The 18,294-nt window shown below is 43.5% G+C and overlaps 1 protein-coding gene across 1 annotated transcript in view; it reads right to left on the minus strand.

Annotated features, from left to right (window-relative positions):
- TTC9 (tetratricopeptide repeat domain 9) overlaps positions 1 to 18,033 on the minus strand; it is a 29,189-nt gene extending 11,156 nt beyond the window's left edge. The window contains exon 1 of the mRNA XM_075282916.1: positions 17,544 to 18,033. Within this exon, the coding sequence (XP_075139017.1) occupies positions 17,544 to 17,814 (271 nt within the window). The 5' untranslated portion in view covers positions 17,815 to 18,033. The remainder of the gene's footprint in view (positions 1 to 17,543) is intronic.
- Between the last annotated feature and the right edge of the window lie 261 nt (positions 18,034 to 18,294).

Raw genomic sequence — 18,294 nt, forward strand, 5'->3', positions numbered from 1 at the left:
CCTCATTATAATATTAAATAATCTAGAACAGATGTATATGGCCAGGCACGCTAAGTCGGCATGCTACTGCAACACTATGACTAGAGTAGCGATCTCCTTCAGAAAACACCATGTCCAGGCCTAGGAGATGTTTGTGTTAATGTCTCAATGGTAGTGTGCATGTAACTATCTGAGGGTCAGTGCACACAGAGTTTTTTGGCACTGATTTTGACGCTGAGTTTGCCTCAAAAATCAGCCTCCAAAAAAAGCCAAACATTTTTGAGGCGGATTCAGCGACAAAATCAACGCCAAAAAACTCCCGTGTGCACTGACCCTGAAAGTTTCTGCATCCTGTCCGACAAGTGGGCAAGACTTAATATGTCGCACTCACCCTCAGTCCATCAGTAGGATTTTCCTGCCCTAATGCAACTCAGTCCAACCAAGTTCAGTTCAACTGAGCTGAGTTAGGGCCAGTAACTCTGGACGATACACAAGCCAAGTTTTGTGGCCCGACCTCAGTAAATAAGTTGTAGTTCTAGAGTTTGCATTTATTCTGACCTTACACTCACCGGCCACTTTATTAGGTACACCATGCTAGTAACGGGTTGGACCCCCTTTTGCCTTCAGAACTGCCTCAATTCTTCGTGGCATAGATTCAACAAGGTGCTGGAAGCATTCCTCAGAGATTTTGGTCCATATTGACATGATGGCATCACACAGTTGCCGCAGATTTGTCGGCTGCACATCCATGATGCGAATCTCCCGTTCCACCACATCCCAAAGATGCTCTATTGGATTGAGATCTGGTGACTGTGGAGGCCATTGGAGTACAGTGAACTCATTGTCATGTTCAAGAAACCAGTCTGAGATGATTCCAGCTTTATGACATGGCGCATTATCCTGCTGAAAGTAGCCATCAGATGTTGGGTACACTGTGGTCATAAAGGGATGGACATGGTCAGCAACAATACTCAGGTACGCTTTGGCGTTGCAACGATGCTCAATTGGTACCAAGGGGCCCAAAGAGTGCCAAGAAAATATTCCCCACACCATGACACCACCAGCCTGAACCGTTGATACAAGGCAGGATGGATCCATGCTTTCATGTTGTTGACGCCAAATTCTGACCCTACCATCCGAATGTCGCAGCAGAAATCGAGACTCATCAGACCAGGCAACGTTTTTCCAATCTTCAATTGTCCAATTTCGATGAGCTTGTGCAAATTGTAGCCTCAGTTTCCTGTTCTTAGCTGAAAGGAGTGGCACCCGGTGTGGTCTTCTGCTGCTGTAGCCCATCTGCCTCAAAGTTCGACGTACTGTGCGTTCAGAGATGCTCTTCTGGCTACCTTGGTTGTAACGGGTGGCTATTTGAGTCACTGTTGCCTTTCTATCAGCTCGAACCAGTCTGGCCATTCTCCTCTGACCTCTGGCATCAACAACGCATTTCCGCCCACAGAACTGCCGCTCACTGGATGTTTTTTCTTTTTCGGACCATTCTCTGTAAACCCTAGAGATGGTTGTGCGTGAAAATCCCAGTAGATCAGCAGTTTCTGAAATACTCAGACCAGCCCTTCTGGCACCAACAACCATGCCACGTTCAAAGGCACTCAAATCACCTTTCTTCCCCATACTGATGCTCGGTTTGAACTGCAGGAGATTGTCTTGACCATGTCTACATGCCTAAATGCACTGAGTTGCCGCCATGTGATTGGCTGATTAGAAATTAAGTGTTAACGAGCAGTTGGACAGGTGTACCTAATAAAGTGGCCGGTGAGTGTATATGTATTTATGTATCTGTGGCATCTCAGTCACTGCAGCAGCTCTTTCTAAAAAGACATATCTTTTTCTTTTTTTCTAAAACTGCAGCATCTGAAACTTGTGCCAAGTTGTTTTATTACATCTGCAGGATATAATTGTACTGCAGCTGCTGAAGAACCTCTTCTGATTAAATAAATAAAATTAAAACAAAGGGTACAAGTAGATTTGGGACAAAGTTGAATATTTAATAATATTTTTTTTTTTAAAGGCCTCTATTTTTCTCCATGGAATAGTAGTAGTAAGCGATGTCAGGCACATCCTAGCAAAATTCAATAGGTGTGGCACATTCATCAGACAGCAAACACCATGTAGATTAATTCCATACACACTACAGTATAGTAATATAGTAGAGCACCACCAGAAATAGTAGTACAACATGTCAAGTATTATTCACACAGAGCAAGCAGATTACATTGAAAGGGTTTGTCCGGTGACGGCAGTGACGTCCAGTTTGTTCCAGATGACCCCTACAGCCAATGATAGACCTCAGCGATGACCTCTTCACAAACAACATGTCACAGCAATCACTTGCCATTTGCAAGGATGTGACTGCTGAAGCCTGTGACTGGCTGCTGGGGTCATTTGGCACAGGGATTTGGGATCATTAAAGCCTCATTCACACAACAGTGCCTTGGAAAATGGCTTTGTCGTTCAGTTAATGGCCATTGAAGAGGCTTATTCACATGACAGTGAATAATAACAGGTTTTGTTGGGGGTTTTTTTGAACGGCTGCTTTAAACCCCATGAAAGTCTATGAGTCTATTCACATGGCTCCATGTAGGTTCATCAAAACAGACAAGGATAAAACATGTCGGGTTTTATTTGATGGTTGTTGAACATGGTCCAAATAAATAAATAAACCAACCACATACAAATAGACATTCATCATTTTAAAAATGGCTGTGTCTTCCGAAAATAGCCATCACACGCCTGTTTTGCACCATCAGGTGAATAAAGCCAATGATTTAGAATTCCGGAACAAACGTAACAGAGCAAAACCCATTCATTTGCATTGTGCTGTATTTTGTTGCAACAAATATACCACATGTGCAACAGTCAGCCCTTTCAAACAACTGGATCAAACATCCTCGAGTACATAATCCCTAATACATGTCTCTTATGATCTGGTGACACACTCACATGATAAGATGCAACACAGACTACCCTTCATGTCACTTAGACAAGGCACGAACAAATGAATCGCACTTCTAACCTTGGGGTGAATTCCTAAAGCCAGGTGTGAGAGTATGGTGACAGACAGGGAAATTACAGCAGATCTATATGGAGGATTTCTAAGGCCAGGGCTACACTCAACTTTTTATAGCGCTACTAATTCATTTAACCATTTAGCTACAGCCACAGTCTAATAATATCTAATCTTGTAGATTCTTGTAGATTCAGCCGACAGCTACGTAATCCCACAGACTTTAGTTTACGCTTCTTCTCAATGCTACAATAACTACTATTGGGGATTTCCAAAATTAGATTTTTTTCTTCTAGAAACAGCGCCACTCTTGTCTATGGACTGTATATGGTACTGCAATTTTCCCACATTAAGTAAATTATGTTGAATTGCAATACTAGACACAACCTGCAGACAAGAGTGGCATAGTATCTGAAATAAGAAAGCAGACCCTTTTTTTGCAACCCTAGATCCTATCACAACGCCAATGCTAGCCCCACTAGTTCTCAGCAAAAAGACTACAGAATGGGAACCAAGTTAACCCAGTCACTGGTTGCGATTGTTTTTACCCAGGCCATAAAGCAGAACCTGTCCTGGGTTCTGCCCTAGGCTCATGGACCCCCACATGGGTGGTCGTGTGTATGGGACTTCTCCGTTACTACAATATCTATGTAATAATGATATTAGTTATCATGAGAACTACACTCCAGCTAAAGAATATGGCTAACAGAATGACAACCTCTAACCCGTGTGTACATGACCATTCCTGCTTGTTCTTCTCTCCTCATTTTCTGCAATATACCCAAATCTTCCTTTTCAACCAGAAGAGACCACAAAGCCATTTTCAGCAATATTTGAAGGAATGATTCATACAATGGAACCTCTTCACCTGTGTGCCAAAACAGTACCGCAAATGTGTCTGGAGTGGACAAAAAGGTTCCCTACGATGTCTGTATAGCCAACAGCGGCCCCTGTGTTACCAGCGAGGAACGTGTCATATACAACCTGCCTACCTGCACAAAAGCAATTTACAAAGTACCATTATTTTGCAGGAATACTCTATAATCTAGTTTGGAAAGGGGAATCTGAATTACACACCAGTGCAAGAAAGAACCCAAACCTGCTATTACACGGTGCCACGTCGCTTTACTAACATATATCCCTGAGGAAGCAAAGACAACATGTTGTCCTGGTCATCTGAAAAGAAGTGCACTGTCCAAAGAAAGAACCGTCCATTCAGCAAGAACACGCAGATAAAATACTGTCAGGACATTCATCACTATAATAGTAGTAAGAGCTTTGGCAGGAAATGTCACCATTACTGCTCGCATGCCTGGTCACCAATATGGCTACTAGGACTGCGGAGTCGATAGGCCAAACCGCTGACTGACACCTGCTCCAACTCCTTCATAAATGGCTGACAGCAATGGTCAGTCAGAAACAGAAATGGCAGGCAGGACCCACGTAGCAGAAACGCAGATAAATGATAAATAAATAGCTAGTAACCAGCGATCCCATATGCCAGTGTAAAAAGGTATAACTATCATTCAAAAGTTCCTTTGAAACTAAGCTGACCAAGAATAACTCAAGGACCAATACATTACACTTTATCCCATTTTTTTCTGTCTACCTGCACAGACAAAAATATTAGAGGACTACTGTATCCTTATTCTGCTTATTTTACCTTCATTCCTACAGAAAATGCTTTAGTCAAATAGAAAATTAGGGACTGACACAATACATTGGCTATACTCAGCAGACTGTGCATGTACAAGTATTTCACTTGAAGTGATGCTAGGACTTCCTGCTAGGAGAGGGGAGAGAGAGCTGCTCCATGCATAGTAAAGAGTTTGTATTGTTTACACACATCCAGCACTCAAAATAATAAGAAACACATGATAGGGGTTAAATAACGTGACAAGTGATAGGTTTCTGGTGGGGTAGATGGGTTGTTACCTCACACCTTACAATGCTCTTTGCGAATCATTTAATGTTTTAAGAAAATGAATGTAATGGAAGACGAGCAACGCCATGAATTTTTCATAATGTAGAAGTGATACATTAAAATATACATGAAAGTTTTATCCACTGTAATATAGCTTGTATTCAGATCCAGACATTGTGCAGCAAAGATCCGATTACACGATGTATAATATTGTCAAGCTACTTACCACCATCACAATACGCGCTCTCTACTGTGTACATACACTTGTCATCAACACAAACATGAAAACCGGAGTGAAGAGCGCCAACCACATTATACGACTATAGAAGGATGGATAGATAGAATTGACATAGGAAATTTTAAAGGGTGCACATTGTGCAGTGCAGCCAGAAATTTTGTGCCCGACCTGCAAATTTTGTGCCTTTTTCCACTTCATTGCCTGGCTCCACTTACTGTATTACTTCTCCTTCCTTGCTTTCAGAGTGGGCAAACTTACTTTCATGTAGTTTTCGGCAGCCCACACATTGTATAGCGGCATACACAGAGCCTATCACATGTCACTGCAATTCTGCTCCCACTTCGCTCTCCCAGCATGCAATGTCCCTAATACAGGGAGCAAACTGCAGCTGCATCACCCCCCTACCTTTCTACCATATACCGCATTAGCGCAGACATTTTTTTCACAAACATCAAAAGGAAGGTATCACCAATTTATTAAAATCAGATAGTGAAAAGGTTTAACATAAAGACTTGGTTTAATATACAGGTCATTTTATGGCGACACCTTCCCTTTAATTGATCTGCAAGCAGGAATATGGGAAGGTACAGGCTTCTAAAAAAGTGGAGAAGGTATAATAGTATATATTGTGAGCAATGTATTTTCTGTCGCACACCTGACTACATACACAATACATAAACAATGCCTCAAACTGCAATGAAATGGAAATATCTTTGATCTGCAGATCTTAATTTGCACATCCGGAGCTTTCATACAATTCCTGGCAGGGCTCTGCAGCGGGTAACAATCGGCACTGGTGTTCAATGAGCTTTTAAGTTAGATGCGGCTTTGCCAACTCAATCTGGAATTTAAAGAGCATAATAGGATGACGGGCATTACCTTGAAGATTAGACGCCGCCGTTGGATTGTGACTATTTTATCCTATTTGCTGCAGAATTAAAACGGGCAATAGAAGGGGCAGGGGGAGATCAGATCCTATACCATGTCACAAGATCTCTCCGAGGTCTTAGAAAAAAGCCTCGCTTTACAAGATATCCAGCATGTCAACCTTGGCCATGATATTATGGAAATTAGATGCCACCTATGGAAGATTACAATGCATTAGGAGACGTTCGCCTGTCTAACTCATACCATTTGGGTTACAAGAGTGTACAAAGCTTTGAAGGGCTTCTTGTTCTTCAAAGAAAAGACAGAAGACACGAAAAACAACACAGACTTGCTACTTCCATTTGACAGATGAAAATCCTTTCGGCCCAACAATAAAGAACAGTTGCAGGACATTTTGGCACAGAGTGTGAAGGACGGCCAGCTGCGGTTTATAATATGGATCCTATTCAAAGTGTGATTTTACAAGACAAAAAGATAGAAAAGCCTTTGTAGATATCTCTGGTACACGTATCATCTGTGAGGCTTTGGCCACAGAAGCTTTCTGCCAAAGGCTGAATGTGGACGAAACACAAAGCTGCTACCACAGCAGAAGTTGGATAAAAGCAACTACATCGCCCAAACTTATTATCTTGCTCAGTAAGCTTGTTCCTAAATATCTGAAGACAGTGACAAGCTTGACCACTAAGGATGCCATGTCTTCTAAAGACACCTAGCTGCATGTTGACTTGCCATCAGGAATGGCAGAGAAGGAAATATGTAAAACATAGCGTTTGAGTTGGGAAATGAATAAGAGACATTCTGACTCTCTAAGGAGAACAGTCATCTGCTGTTTTATGGTGTCCAGTGTCCAAAAATGTTCAGGATGCGGGGCTACATGGTGGCTCTGTGGTTAGCACTGCAACCTTGCAGTGCTGGGTGCCTGGGTTCAAATCCTGCCAGAGACAACATCTGCAAGGAGTTTGTATGTTCTCTCCGTGTTTGCGTGGATTTCCTCCCATACTCCAAAGACATACTGATAGGGAAAAAATGTACATTGTGAGCTCTATATGGGGCTCACAATCTACATAAAAAAAAAAAAATCTTCAGGATGCTTCCCAGTAATAAACGTACCAGCCAGCCAGGTTATATCATCCACCACTCTGTAGGAATAGCATTGACAATTATCATGGACGCCCTACCATTATATATGTCCCCAGGATCTCTCTTTTGAAGGTGGATGACAAGAAAAGGCAAGCATGGTTTAGACCAGAGGGCAAGGGGTGACTAAGAAGCTGATGGAGTTGGGCCAGATTTGGGTGGAGTTGGAAAAAAGTTACCAACTCTAAATCCAGGTTCAATATTAAAAACTGATTTATTATCTTACTTATATAATATGATATAAATAATTAGATGTCTAGGTTGTTACTTATTTAGTTTCATAGGAATTGGGTCACAAGCTTTTTTGTAAATGCCTTGCAGTTTCTGGCTAACCATGGCTGCCAGCCAATTATGAAGGAGTCAAAGTCATAATCGGATTGGAAAGACAGAGGAGTTGTAGTTTGGCTCGGGGTCACATCTGCGTTTGGGAAGTCACTTGGGGACCCCCTGAACAGAAACCTTTACACATTAAAAAAAAAAACCCAATTAGCTAAGAAACCACACGGACCCCATAGTCTATAATGGGGTCCATGTGGTTTCCGCACGAATCATGCAGAGAGAAAAGTACTACGTATGTTTTGTGTGGAAACCACACGGACCACATTATTGTCTATGGGGTCCGTGTGCTTTCATTGCTCACGGCTTTTTAATGCGTATAAGTTTCCATTTGGGGAGGGGTCCCCAAGCGGACTCCCCGAACGAAGATGTGAAACGAGCCTCACTTACTCCACAGCCCTGCTGACAAGGGAGACTGACTCTCAACAATCACACCAATTCATACAGCTTTTGAGGCTGGCATTTCCCTTCTTGGCAATGTCTATGCCATTTGTTGACAATTATCTTATGAAGTTTACTTAGATGACGACACATGTGCCCAAGTCCATGTTGACAATGATCTGCTGCATCAGCATTATGAACACTATACAGGGTTCACAGGTCGGAAAGACCAACATACATAATCTATTTTCTTTGCCCACATATTTTCTTTTCACAACCTTGCTATGTTTTTATGAGAAAACTCTGAAATATGTGACATTATATCTAAACAACATTGAAGTTGTGTCTACAAAACAATCCTAGTCTCCATGGAATCTTAAGGAAGCAGGTGAGACGTCTCCTAACTGCTAGTAGCAGCTGTAAATCTTACAGGAACTACTTTGCTGTGCTATTTGTCCTGGAGGCATCCTGACAGGCAGGAAATGTGCGGGAGTACATTGCAACACAGGAGAGGACAGGATACATCTTTTCTGCTTTGTTTCCACTTACTGCTACAGTAAATCCATTCACAAACGTAAGGCGGGCCTAGACATGCTACAGAACGTCTTAACTGATGCTTCAACCAGAAGACCCCAGTCACATCCCCCCATTCATCTACACAAGGACTGTTGAGGGAATGATAATGGCCTGGCCTAGAGACATGGAGGATTGACAGCAGATAAAGACCACATGGTCCATCTAGACTATCCTTATATGACCACCATCTTATCTTAGGTTAGACAAGTATTTATCCCAGGTATGCATTCACTTATTGTAGATCCGATGGAAGTTTGTCCCAAGCCTCAACTCTTTCAGGGAAATATTTTCAAACAAACAAATATCAGATTGTGTCCCTTTGTTCCTGTATTTATTGAAAACGCTTATTTATACCTTTATCATATGTAAAGGTTTCAATCATGTCCTCCCTTTCCTCAAGGCTATGGTGGTCCATGGATAACCAATTTTTTAGGCAGACAGGGTTTCCGGCCTTCGTATCCACATGGGGACTCAAAGGACGGAAACTGAGCGCTAGTGTGAATCTATCTTTAGCCTAGCAACTCAACCACTCTGCCCATTACACACTTTTGTGTCAAACAGGCAAACCTTACCTACTATGTCACCTACAAAAACCATTAAAAAGAATAGGAGCCAGCACAGACCCCGGAGTTACACCACCGGTGACCGCTCTGTCCTCAGACTAGCCGCCATTAATAACAACACTTTAATATCTATTCATCAACTGAACGCGAATCCACTGATCTATCCAGGGACCAAATCCAATCTTCAATCCTTTATCAGCTCTTTATATGGCAGAACAGTCTACAAAGCGTCATGTGTACAGAACACAGATGTAATCTGCCACTTGTGATTGGCAAGCTGCGACATTAGAAAATACTCAATGGAATACAGCTGTCCAATTGTGTATTGCTGAGTACACCAGTTTTCCAGGAAAAGAAATCAGTTACAATTGAAAGTTGCCAGACGTGATTGTACGAGTATTAAAGGAATATTAAAGTGGTTGTACTAAATTAGAAAAACATAGCTGTATACTTCCATAAACAGCGCCACATCTGTCCTCAGGTTAAGTATGATACTGCAGGTAAACTCTAGTTACTTCACTGGAGCCTTGCCGCAATAGCAAGCAAAACTTATAATGACATGGTCTCATTGAAAAGGCAACAAACATCTAGTTAATAGATATACATTCTATAGAGATACAGTATATTGTTCCGCATATAGAGAGTACAGAGACTTTGCCCATCCTGTATACTATAAAATAATACTTTCTGTACAAGTTACGCTGCTTTCACATGGGAAGTCTATGGGACTAAAAGAATGAAAAACAGGACCGCGTAAATAGTGGACATGAAAGGAGCCGGAAGGAACCTCATTGTCTGTAATGGGATGTGTCAGGTTTTTTGGGTTTTTTTTTTTTTTAAGAGATTCCACACAGATGTGAGCATAGCATGAGAGCTTGGTATGAATTTTAAAATAACCGGCTACATGGTTTTGTTTTTTCAAGATTTTCTGACAAATTTAATAGTTTCCAAAGCAAAGAATAAATTCTGCAACAAAATCAGTAACAGATTCAGATCTTGCAGCAGATTTGCAATAAATGAAGGTTTCCATTAAAGGGCCTGGAGAGATGAAACTGCGTACTGGACAGGACAGCTGACGGGCACCCATCCGACCTGCAGCAGGTATTATAACTGAGGGTGATTGCAATAGGGCACATGGACGACTGGGTGCCAATAAGTCAGATCCCCACCAATTCAATAGGTTATCAATAGTATACCACAATAAGACATAGACATATAGATATCATAAGAAAACAAAAGCAGTAGGTTGCACAAGCTTTCTGGGTCTTGGAATTTTTCAGCCATGCCAGTTGCTTGTAGAGTATTGTGAAATCTTAAGAATCTTAAGGCTTGGTTCACAGCTGCGCACGGGTTTCTTTTCAGGGGGTCTGCTTGGGGACCCCATGAATGGAAACCTAGTCCGCATAAAAAAGCGGTTACTGTAGGAAAGCTGCAGACCCCATTATAGTCTATGGTTTCCATTCAGTTTCAGTGGAGAGAAAAGTGCAGTTTGGAGAATGCCCGTACAGAGACTAGGTGCGGATGTGAACCAAGCCTATGAGGTCCGAGTTCAATTCACACCCACGTTCAGGGATTCCATGTCCCTCTGCATGAAAAATGCAGAAGGAAAAGAGCTGCAAGCACCACTTTTCTCTCCTTATTTTTCGCATGGAAACCAAGCAGAAACCACATGGACCACATTATACGGATTTCCTTAGGTAACTACTTTTTATGCAGTTTAGGTTTCCATTCACTGGGTCTGCAAGCAGACTCCCCGAACAGAAACCCAAACACAGATGTGAACCAGGCCTTATACTGCAGTGCATCTTGAGATGTGCCAGCTCTCCCTGAGCAGCCATCTCTCAGGTCTCTTGCACCTTCTAAGCTAAAATCCCAGCTAAATCTTTTGTATTTTTAGTAACTTTGGATGGAAGAAATTGTTAAATAGAAACAAATAAAACAAATAAAAGCCCAAATACAGTCCTATGAAAAAGTTTGGGCACCCCTATTAATCTTAATCATTTTTAGTTCTAAATATTTTGGTGTTTGCAACAGCCATTTCAGTTTGATATATCTAATAACTGATGGACACAGTAATATTTCAGGATTGAAATGAGGTTTATTGTACTAACAGAAAATGCGCAATATGCATTAAACCAAAATTTGACCGGTGCAAAAATATGGGCACCTCAACAGAAAAGTGACATTAATATTTAGTACATCCTCCTTTTGCAAAGATAACAGCCTCTAGTCGCTTCCTGTAGCTTTTAATCAGTTCCTGGATCCTGGATGAAGGTATTTTGGACCATTTCTTTCTACAAAACAATTCAAGTTCAGTTAAGTTTGATGGTCGCCGAGCATGGACAGCCCGCTCTCAAATGATCTGAAAACAAAGATTGTTCAACACAGTTGTTCAGGGGAAGGATACAAAACGTTGTCTCAGAGGTTTAACCTGTCAGTTTCCACTGTGAGGAACATAGTAAGGAAATGGAAGACCACAGGGACAGTTCTTGTTAAGCCCAGAAGTGGCAGGCCAAGAAAAATATCAGAAAGGCAGAGAAGAAGAATGGTGAGAACAGTCAAGGACAATCCACAGACCACCTCCAAAGAGCTGCAGCATCATCTTGCTGCAGATGGTGTCACTGTGCATCGGTCAACTATACAGCGCACTTTGCACAAATAGAAGCTGTATGGGAGAGTGATGAGAAAGAAGCCGTTTCTGCACGTACGCCACAAATAGAGTTGCCTGAGGTATGCAAAAGCACATTTGGACAAGGCAGCTTCATTTTGGAAACAAAAATTGAGTTGTTTGGTTATAAAAAAAAGGCGTTATGCATGGCGTCCAAAAAGAAACAGCATTCCAAGAAAAACACATGCTACCCACTGTAAAATTTGGTGGAGGTTCCATCATGCTTTGGGGCTGTGTGGCCAATGCCGGCATCAGGAATCTTGTTAAAGTTGAGGGTCGCATGGATTCCACTCAGTATCAGGAGATTCTTGAGAATAATGTTCAAGAATCAGTGACGAAGTTGAAGTTACGCTGGGGATGGATATTTCAGCAAGACAATGATCCAAAACACCGCTCCAAATCCTCAGGCATTCATGCAGAGGAACAATTACAATGTTCTGGAATGGCCATCCCAGTCCCCAGACCTGAATATCATTGAACATCTGTGGGATGATTTGAAGCGGGCTGTCCATGCTCGGCGACCATCTAACTTAACTGAACTTGAATTGTTTGTCCAAAATACCTTTATCCAGGATCCAGGAACTGATTAAAAGCTACAGGAAGCGACTAGAGGCTGTTATCTTTGCAAAAGGAGGATGTACTAAATATTAATGTCACTTTTCTGTTGAGGTGCCCATACTTTTGCACCGGTCAAATTTTGGTTTAATGCATATTGCGCATTTTCTGTTAGTACAATAAACCTCATTTCAATCCTGAAATATTACTGTGTCCATCAGTTATTAGATATATCAAACTGAAATGGCTGTTGCAAACACCAAAATATTTAGAACTAAAAATGATTAAGATTAATAGGGGTGCCCAAACTTTTTCATAGGACTGTATATCCGGTTAGAGGAGTAGAATATAGTAACCTGCTGCAGGAAAATGGACGGCGGGATGATCAGCATGCCGGACTATGTATAAATATTCAGCACAGCCGCACACAACCTTTGACATATATGCCAGGAATGGAATTTTCATTTAGCTTTCATTTACATAAATTTGCAATTTACATTGTGCTGAGCAGATATAACAGTGAACTGCAAACTTATACAAAGTATATTGTACAGGATTTCTATCTGCAACAGATTAGGCAGAATTTAGAGCATTAGGTAAAGTTTGGCATCTATTTTTGTTCTTTGTCCTCTGTGTTCTTGGTGAAGTCTCCGTCCTCTTGCGGGTTTCATGTTGTGCTGTCCCATTATTGAGTCACTCATATTAGTTCCCAGTAACACAAGGTGAAGTGTGTGTCACTTTTGTCTAACTTTACACCGCTTGTTGGTTGGTTTACTTTACAACAATATTGTACGCCAAACAATTGGTGTAAATTGGCAAATTTTAAGGAAAACTTTCTAACAACTTTTGATTGTCCGACATCAATAAATATTGTAATATACTTTATTAATAAATTGTGGCTCCTTTCTGTTCTTTCCAGAGATATCAACAGTTGGAATTCAGAGCAACTGTATATAAATATACTGATATCGACTGTCTTCAACTGGTAATTTCTCTGAAACTAATACAGGAGAACTGTGATCTTGGTGTGTGTATATTAACGTTGAATCTTATCTTTCATAGGTCACTAAAATCACTGTTCTGTATTCAAAAATTCCAAGAAATAGCTGTTTGACGTGACCCTCCCCCAGGCTCAGCTTCCCTGCATTACACAGCACATGAGCCAGTCAATCTGTAAAAGTAGTGAACGGATTTCAGCTTGCAATGAACAAGAAAATAAAGTGGATTTCGGCGCTGGAAAGGAGCCAAAATGTGTTAATAAAGTATATTACAAAATTTAATAAGGGCACAAATTCTGACAGAAAATCAAAAGTTGTGCGAACGTTTAGTTACACTGTAAGCCACTCTCTCAACAGCTTAATTTTAGGGAGCGTTCACACTACCGTCGGTGTCCGACATGTAGTGTCCGCTCCTAGTGTCTGCTCAAAATCTGTCACGGACACTAGGAGCGGACACTAGATGTGTCCGTGACACCTGTCATTGACTTGAATGGGCATCGGGTGCGTTCTTTTGCACTCCGTGCCCGTCCTTCCCTGTCCGCAAGAGAAGATGTCCGACTTCTCAAGCGGACAGAGGAACTCTGCATGCAGGGTTTTTCTGTCCGCTTGAGAAGTCGGACATCTTCTCTTGCGGACAGGGAAGGACGGGCACGGAGTGCAAAATAACGCACCCGATGCCCATTCAAGTCAATGACAGGTGTCACGAACACATCTAGTGTCCGCTCCTAGTGTCCGTGACAGATTTTGAGCGGACACTAGGAGCGGACACTACATGTCGGACACCGACGGAAGTGAGAACGGCCCCTAGCACGTTTCCCCTAGCCAAGTGCAGAACAAAAACAGCTCAAAACACAAAATAAATGTTGTGTAAGGTTTGTGCACCTGTCTGCTTGTGTAAACAATTCTGGCGTATTTTTGAAGGATTTGGAAAAAGAAATGCAGAATTTTTTTTCTAAAAGTTTCCCCTCTCTTTATAGTCCACTCCCCACACTGGCCTCATAAAAAACTGCATCAAACAACATATGGGAAATCACTCTCACGGTCATAGCCACGCCACGTGCTGTGAACATGTGTACACAACAATATTATAGACATGGTGTAAGCGGACAGCACAGAGTCATGTAATGGACCCTAATAGAGCAACTAAAAATATGGCCGTTTACACTTGTAGATGGGCACGGTAAAAACTATTCTACATAGTAGCCTTGGGCAACTCACGACTATATTTACTCTACTACTCATTATATTTGTACAGCAGTAAACTAGCTAGATACAAGACAGTTGGAGAGGGTATATGGTTTTACAAGTGACAACTGGCAGTATGTGGCACCCCAAAGAATAAGATTTTGTTATGTTCAGGAAGTTAATGACCTATCCTCAGATGGTTGGGAGACGACTCTTGGCGCCTCTGACGATTTGCTGGTTAAGGGGCCACAGCACTCTTCCTTGTATACATGCTACAGTGAATTACGATAACAATCATCTATCCTGAGGAATCTATACTTCAAACTTTTTATCTTGTCCATATAAAAGATCTTCGCACGCCAATGTCCCGTGGATCAGCACGTGGGGTCATGATATCACTGCATATATGTTAGATTTTTATAAAGTAAGTGAACCCATGCAAACATCACTTAATATCTATCCCTCACTACAGCCGGCACAACATACGATCTTCGAAATACGACATCTGTTTGGTCTGCCAAATGGCTAGCCAAGTATAGCCTTCATATTATTGTGGGGCCATAAGGAGCAGCTGTCACTCCAAAAATAGGAACTTGTGCAAATACTGGAAGAATCGTGTTGATCTAGAGCAAAAACTGACCAGCTTCTACAGCAGAGTCATCCCATGCCCAGCCTCTATGTCCACAACCAAGAACAGCTGCTCAGAGAATGAGAAGAGCGTCTGGATCGCAAACAAGGTGCCAAGCTGTTGACCTGGGCAGAAAAACAGCTGCCTACGGGTTTGCAACTAGAAAATAATTCTATGCCCTATAGTTTATACAGCATAATAAGGGTAGTGCCCAGTTACCAATGGCTATGCCAGAGTAGGGATTGCAAAGCCAATTTTGAGTATATGTTGGCAGTGAGGAAATGCCCCTTAAAGTAACTGTCCCATTAGAACAACCAATTTTACTAAAGTGGCTTCAAGGTGATCGTTGATTATAGGGGAGCAGCTGGGTCCTACAAGATTTCCTGCTGATATGTCACATTACATGGCCCCCACATATCCATATTCATTGCATCCATCTCTCTTGGTCTGACCCTTCCACGAGCCGAATGCCCATCTATATCGTGTCAATTTTGTAACTGGCACCTGGGATCTAACCAACTCTGCCATAAAGGCAACAATGGCTTATCTGGAGGTAGGCGGCTTCACCATCACATGGGTACTTTTCAGCGTTTGTACAATGGCCACCATAACTAGATATCCCATAGTTCTATTTAGCCTAGATCTCCAAAAACAGAATTGCAAGATGTATTAATATATTGGTTCTCACATGGTAAACAAACAATAGAATGTCCATAATGACCCAAATTATGGGTAGTGGGCCAAAGTCACCTAAAATGTAAAATGTACACCGTTTTTGGTATGATATACTACACTCCTATTATGCCACAATATTGGTCAGGTATCAGAATGATAGAGGTTCAGTAATTTGTCCACAAAATGCTGCCAATCTTTCACTTGCTTAGCTTGGGCACCATCATCATACTATACCGCAACACTTTCTTCTGCAATGTGAGGTCTCCTAATGCTACTCAAAGGTAATAAACTACAAATTCACACATTACATCTTATAGATTTTCAAGGCTTATAGCCCATTGTGTTTGCCCGGGGGAATACTACATCAACTGTTTTCTCACAGTGGCGCAAGCAGTTAGTTGCCCATGTCCAGCCTCAAAGGGGACAACTGATATCTACCTTAACCAGTGCAGATGGCACCACTGTAACACACTTCTGTCCAGTCCAAAGGGGACATCCAACTGAATTTGCTCAGTGAGGCATCAAATACGGCCAGAGAAAGAGAACCTTTCACTGTCTTCACCCATGGGCCACACCACACCCAGCAATATTTTCTCTAGCTGGTCAGCATTATACGCACATAATCTTTCCACTGGGAGAATTACAGATAACTTGTTTTTGACCAAAAGACATTATTGGCAGACATTCTGCTGGGGGAACTCTACCAGGTAATGTTGTGGTGGTGGAAGCTGTAAAACCAGCTTTCTGTTCCCAGTGGTGGTGTAGCAAGACCTCTGCGGGCCAAACGTGCCATCATAGTCATACACTTTTGCTTACAGGGCACATGACAGCCAGAGACCAGAACAACAGGGGGCATCACTGCCAGACACCAGCTCAGCAGGGGGTAATCATTGACAGTCACCACCCCGATGGGGGCATCACCGACAGTCACCAGCCCACTGGGGGCATCACCGACAGTCACCAGCCCACTGGGGGCATCACCGACAGTCACCAGCCCACTGGGGGCATCACCGACAGTCACCAGTCCACTGGGGGCATCACCGCCAGTCACCAGTCCACTGGGGGCATCACCGCCAGTCACCAGTCCACTGGGGGGCATCACCGCCAGTCACCAGCCCAGTGGGGGAATCACCAACAGTCATCAACCCAGTGGGGGCATCACCACCAGATACCAGCCCAGTGGTGGAATCACGGCCAGTGACAGTCCACTGCGGGGCAACACTGCCAGTCACCATCCCTGCGGGGGGCATCACCACCAGGCACCAGCCCAGTAGGGGAGCATCCCCCTAGGCACCAACCCAGTAGGGGGCATCACCGCCAGGCACCAACCCAGTAGGGGGGCATCACCACCAGGCACCAACCCAGTAGGGGGGCATTACCGCGAGTGGGGCATCACCACCAGGCACCAGCCCAGTAGGGGGGGGGGGGCATCACCGCGAGGTACCAGCCCAGTAGGGGGCATCACTTACTGGCAACAGCCAAGGGGGAGGCATCACCTACAGGCACCAGCCCAGTGGGGGGCATCACCGTCAGACACTTTTTCCAGGTTGAGCATCATAGCCAGTTATAGTTGCCCAAAGAAGGGGCATTACAGCCCACCACCTTTGCTCAGGGACACATATACAACTAGTCATTTTTGCCCTGGGTTCATCTCTCATGCAGGTGCTTTGCAGGAGTGGCATCACACCCAGCTTCATCAATCCTTGTCATGTATGGGTGCCCATCATCCTGAGCACATATCAGAGGTGCCCCCAGCTGACCAGGTTCGCCCCATGCCCACCAGCACCCACCTGCCAGGCTGTTGTAACAATCCACCTCGATGCTCTCCACCGCCCTCCTCTGCTCCTCCGTTAGCCCCACTTGCTGCTGGCTGTCCCCGGCGCTGTCCTGCTCCCCCGGGAGCCCCTTCAGTTCCAGCAGCGCCCGGTGGTACTTGCCGATGGCCTCCCGGTACTTCTTGTCCTTGTAGCACTGTGCCCCTTGGCTCTTGAAGTCCAGGGATCTATGGATGAGCTGTCCCGGGTCCCCTCGCATCCCCCCGGTGAGGCTGGCCCGGTCCATGTCTGTGCAGGCAAGCAGTGCTTACATGTCCAGCAGGGTGCTGCAGCAGCAATCCACACATCAGTCTATGGGAGAGGAGTATGAGGCTGATCCGTCTGCAAACAAACCAGACAGAGGCAGCTCCCTCCTCCTCCTCCTCCTGTGCAGCCCCTTCCTGAGCTGTTAAAGGGACAGCCACAGAGCAGACACCCAACCCATCACAACTGCCGAGTGCAGCCCATCTCATAGATGGACTTCACTGCTGCAGAACCTCTTTACCATCAGTCTGCCTCCAAAAACTATTAGTGAAGTGCGGAGCAATCCAGCAAGCAGAATGCCTACATGTAGGAGCGCCCCCTGCTGGCTACTATGTGGTATGGCCATACTGAGTACTGCTCTACATGTAATTTCAATTCCCCGCCAGGTGCCTTGTGAATCCGTCAGCAGAATACCTGTCAGGGAAGCAGATAGGTGCCAGTAATAGGGGAGGCAATGCCAACA

Source organism: Leptodactylus fuscus, chromosome 7 (genome assembly GCF_031893055.1).
Source record: "Leptodactylus fuscus isolate aLepFus1 chromosome 7, aLepFus1.hap2, whole genome shotgun sequence".
NCBI classification, from domain to species: Eukaryota; Metazoa; Chordata; class Amphibia; order Anura; family Leptodactylidae; genus Leptodactylus; species Leptodactylus fuscus.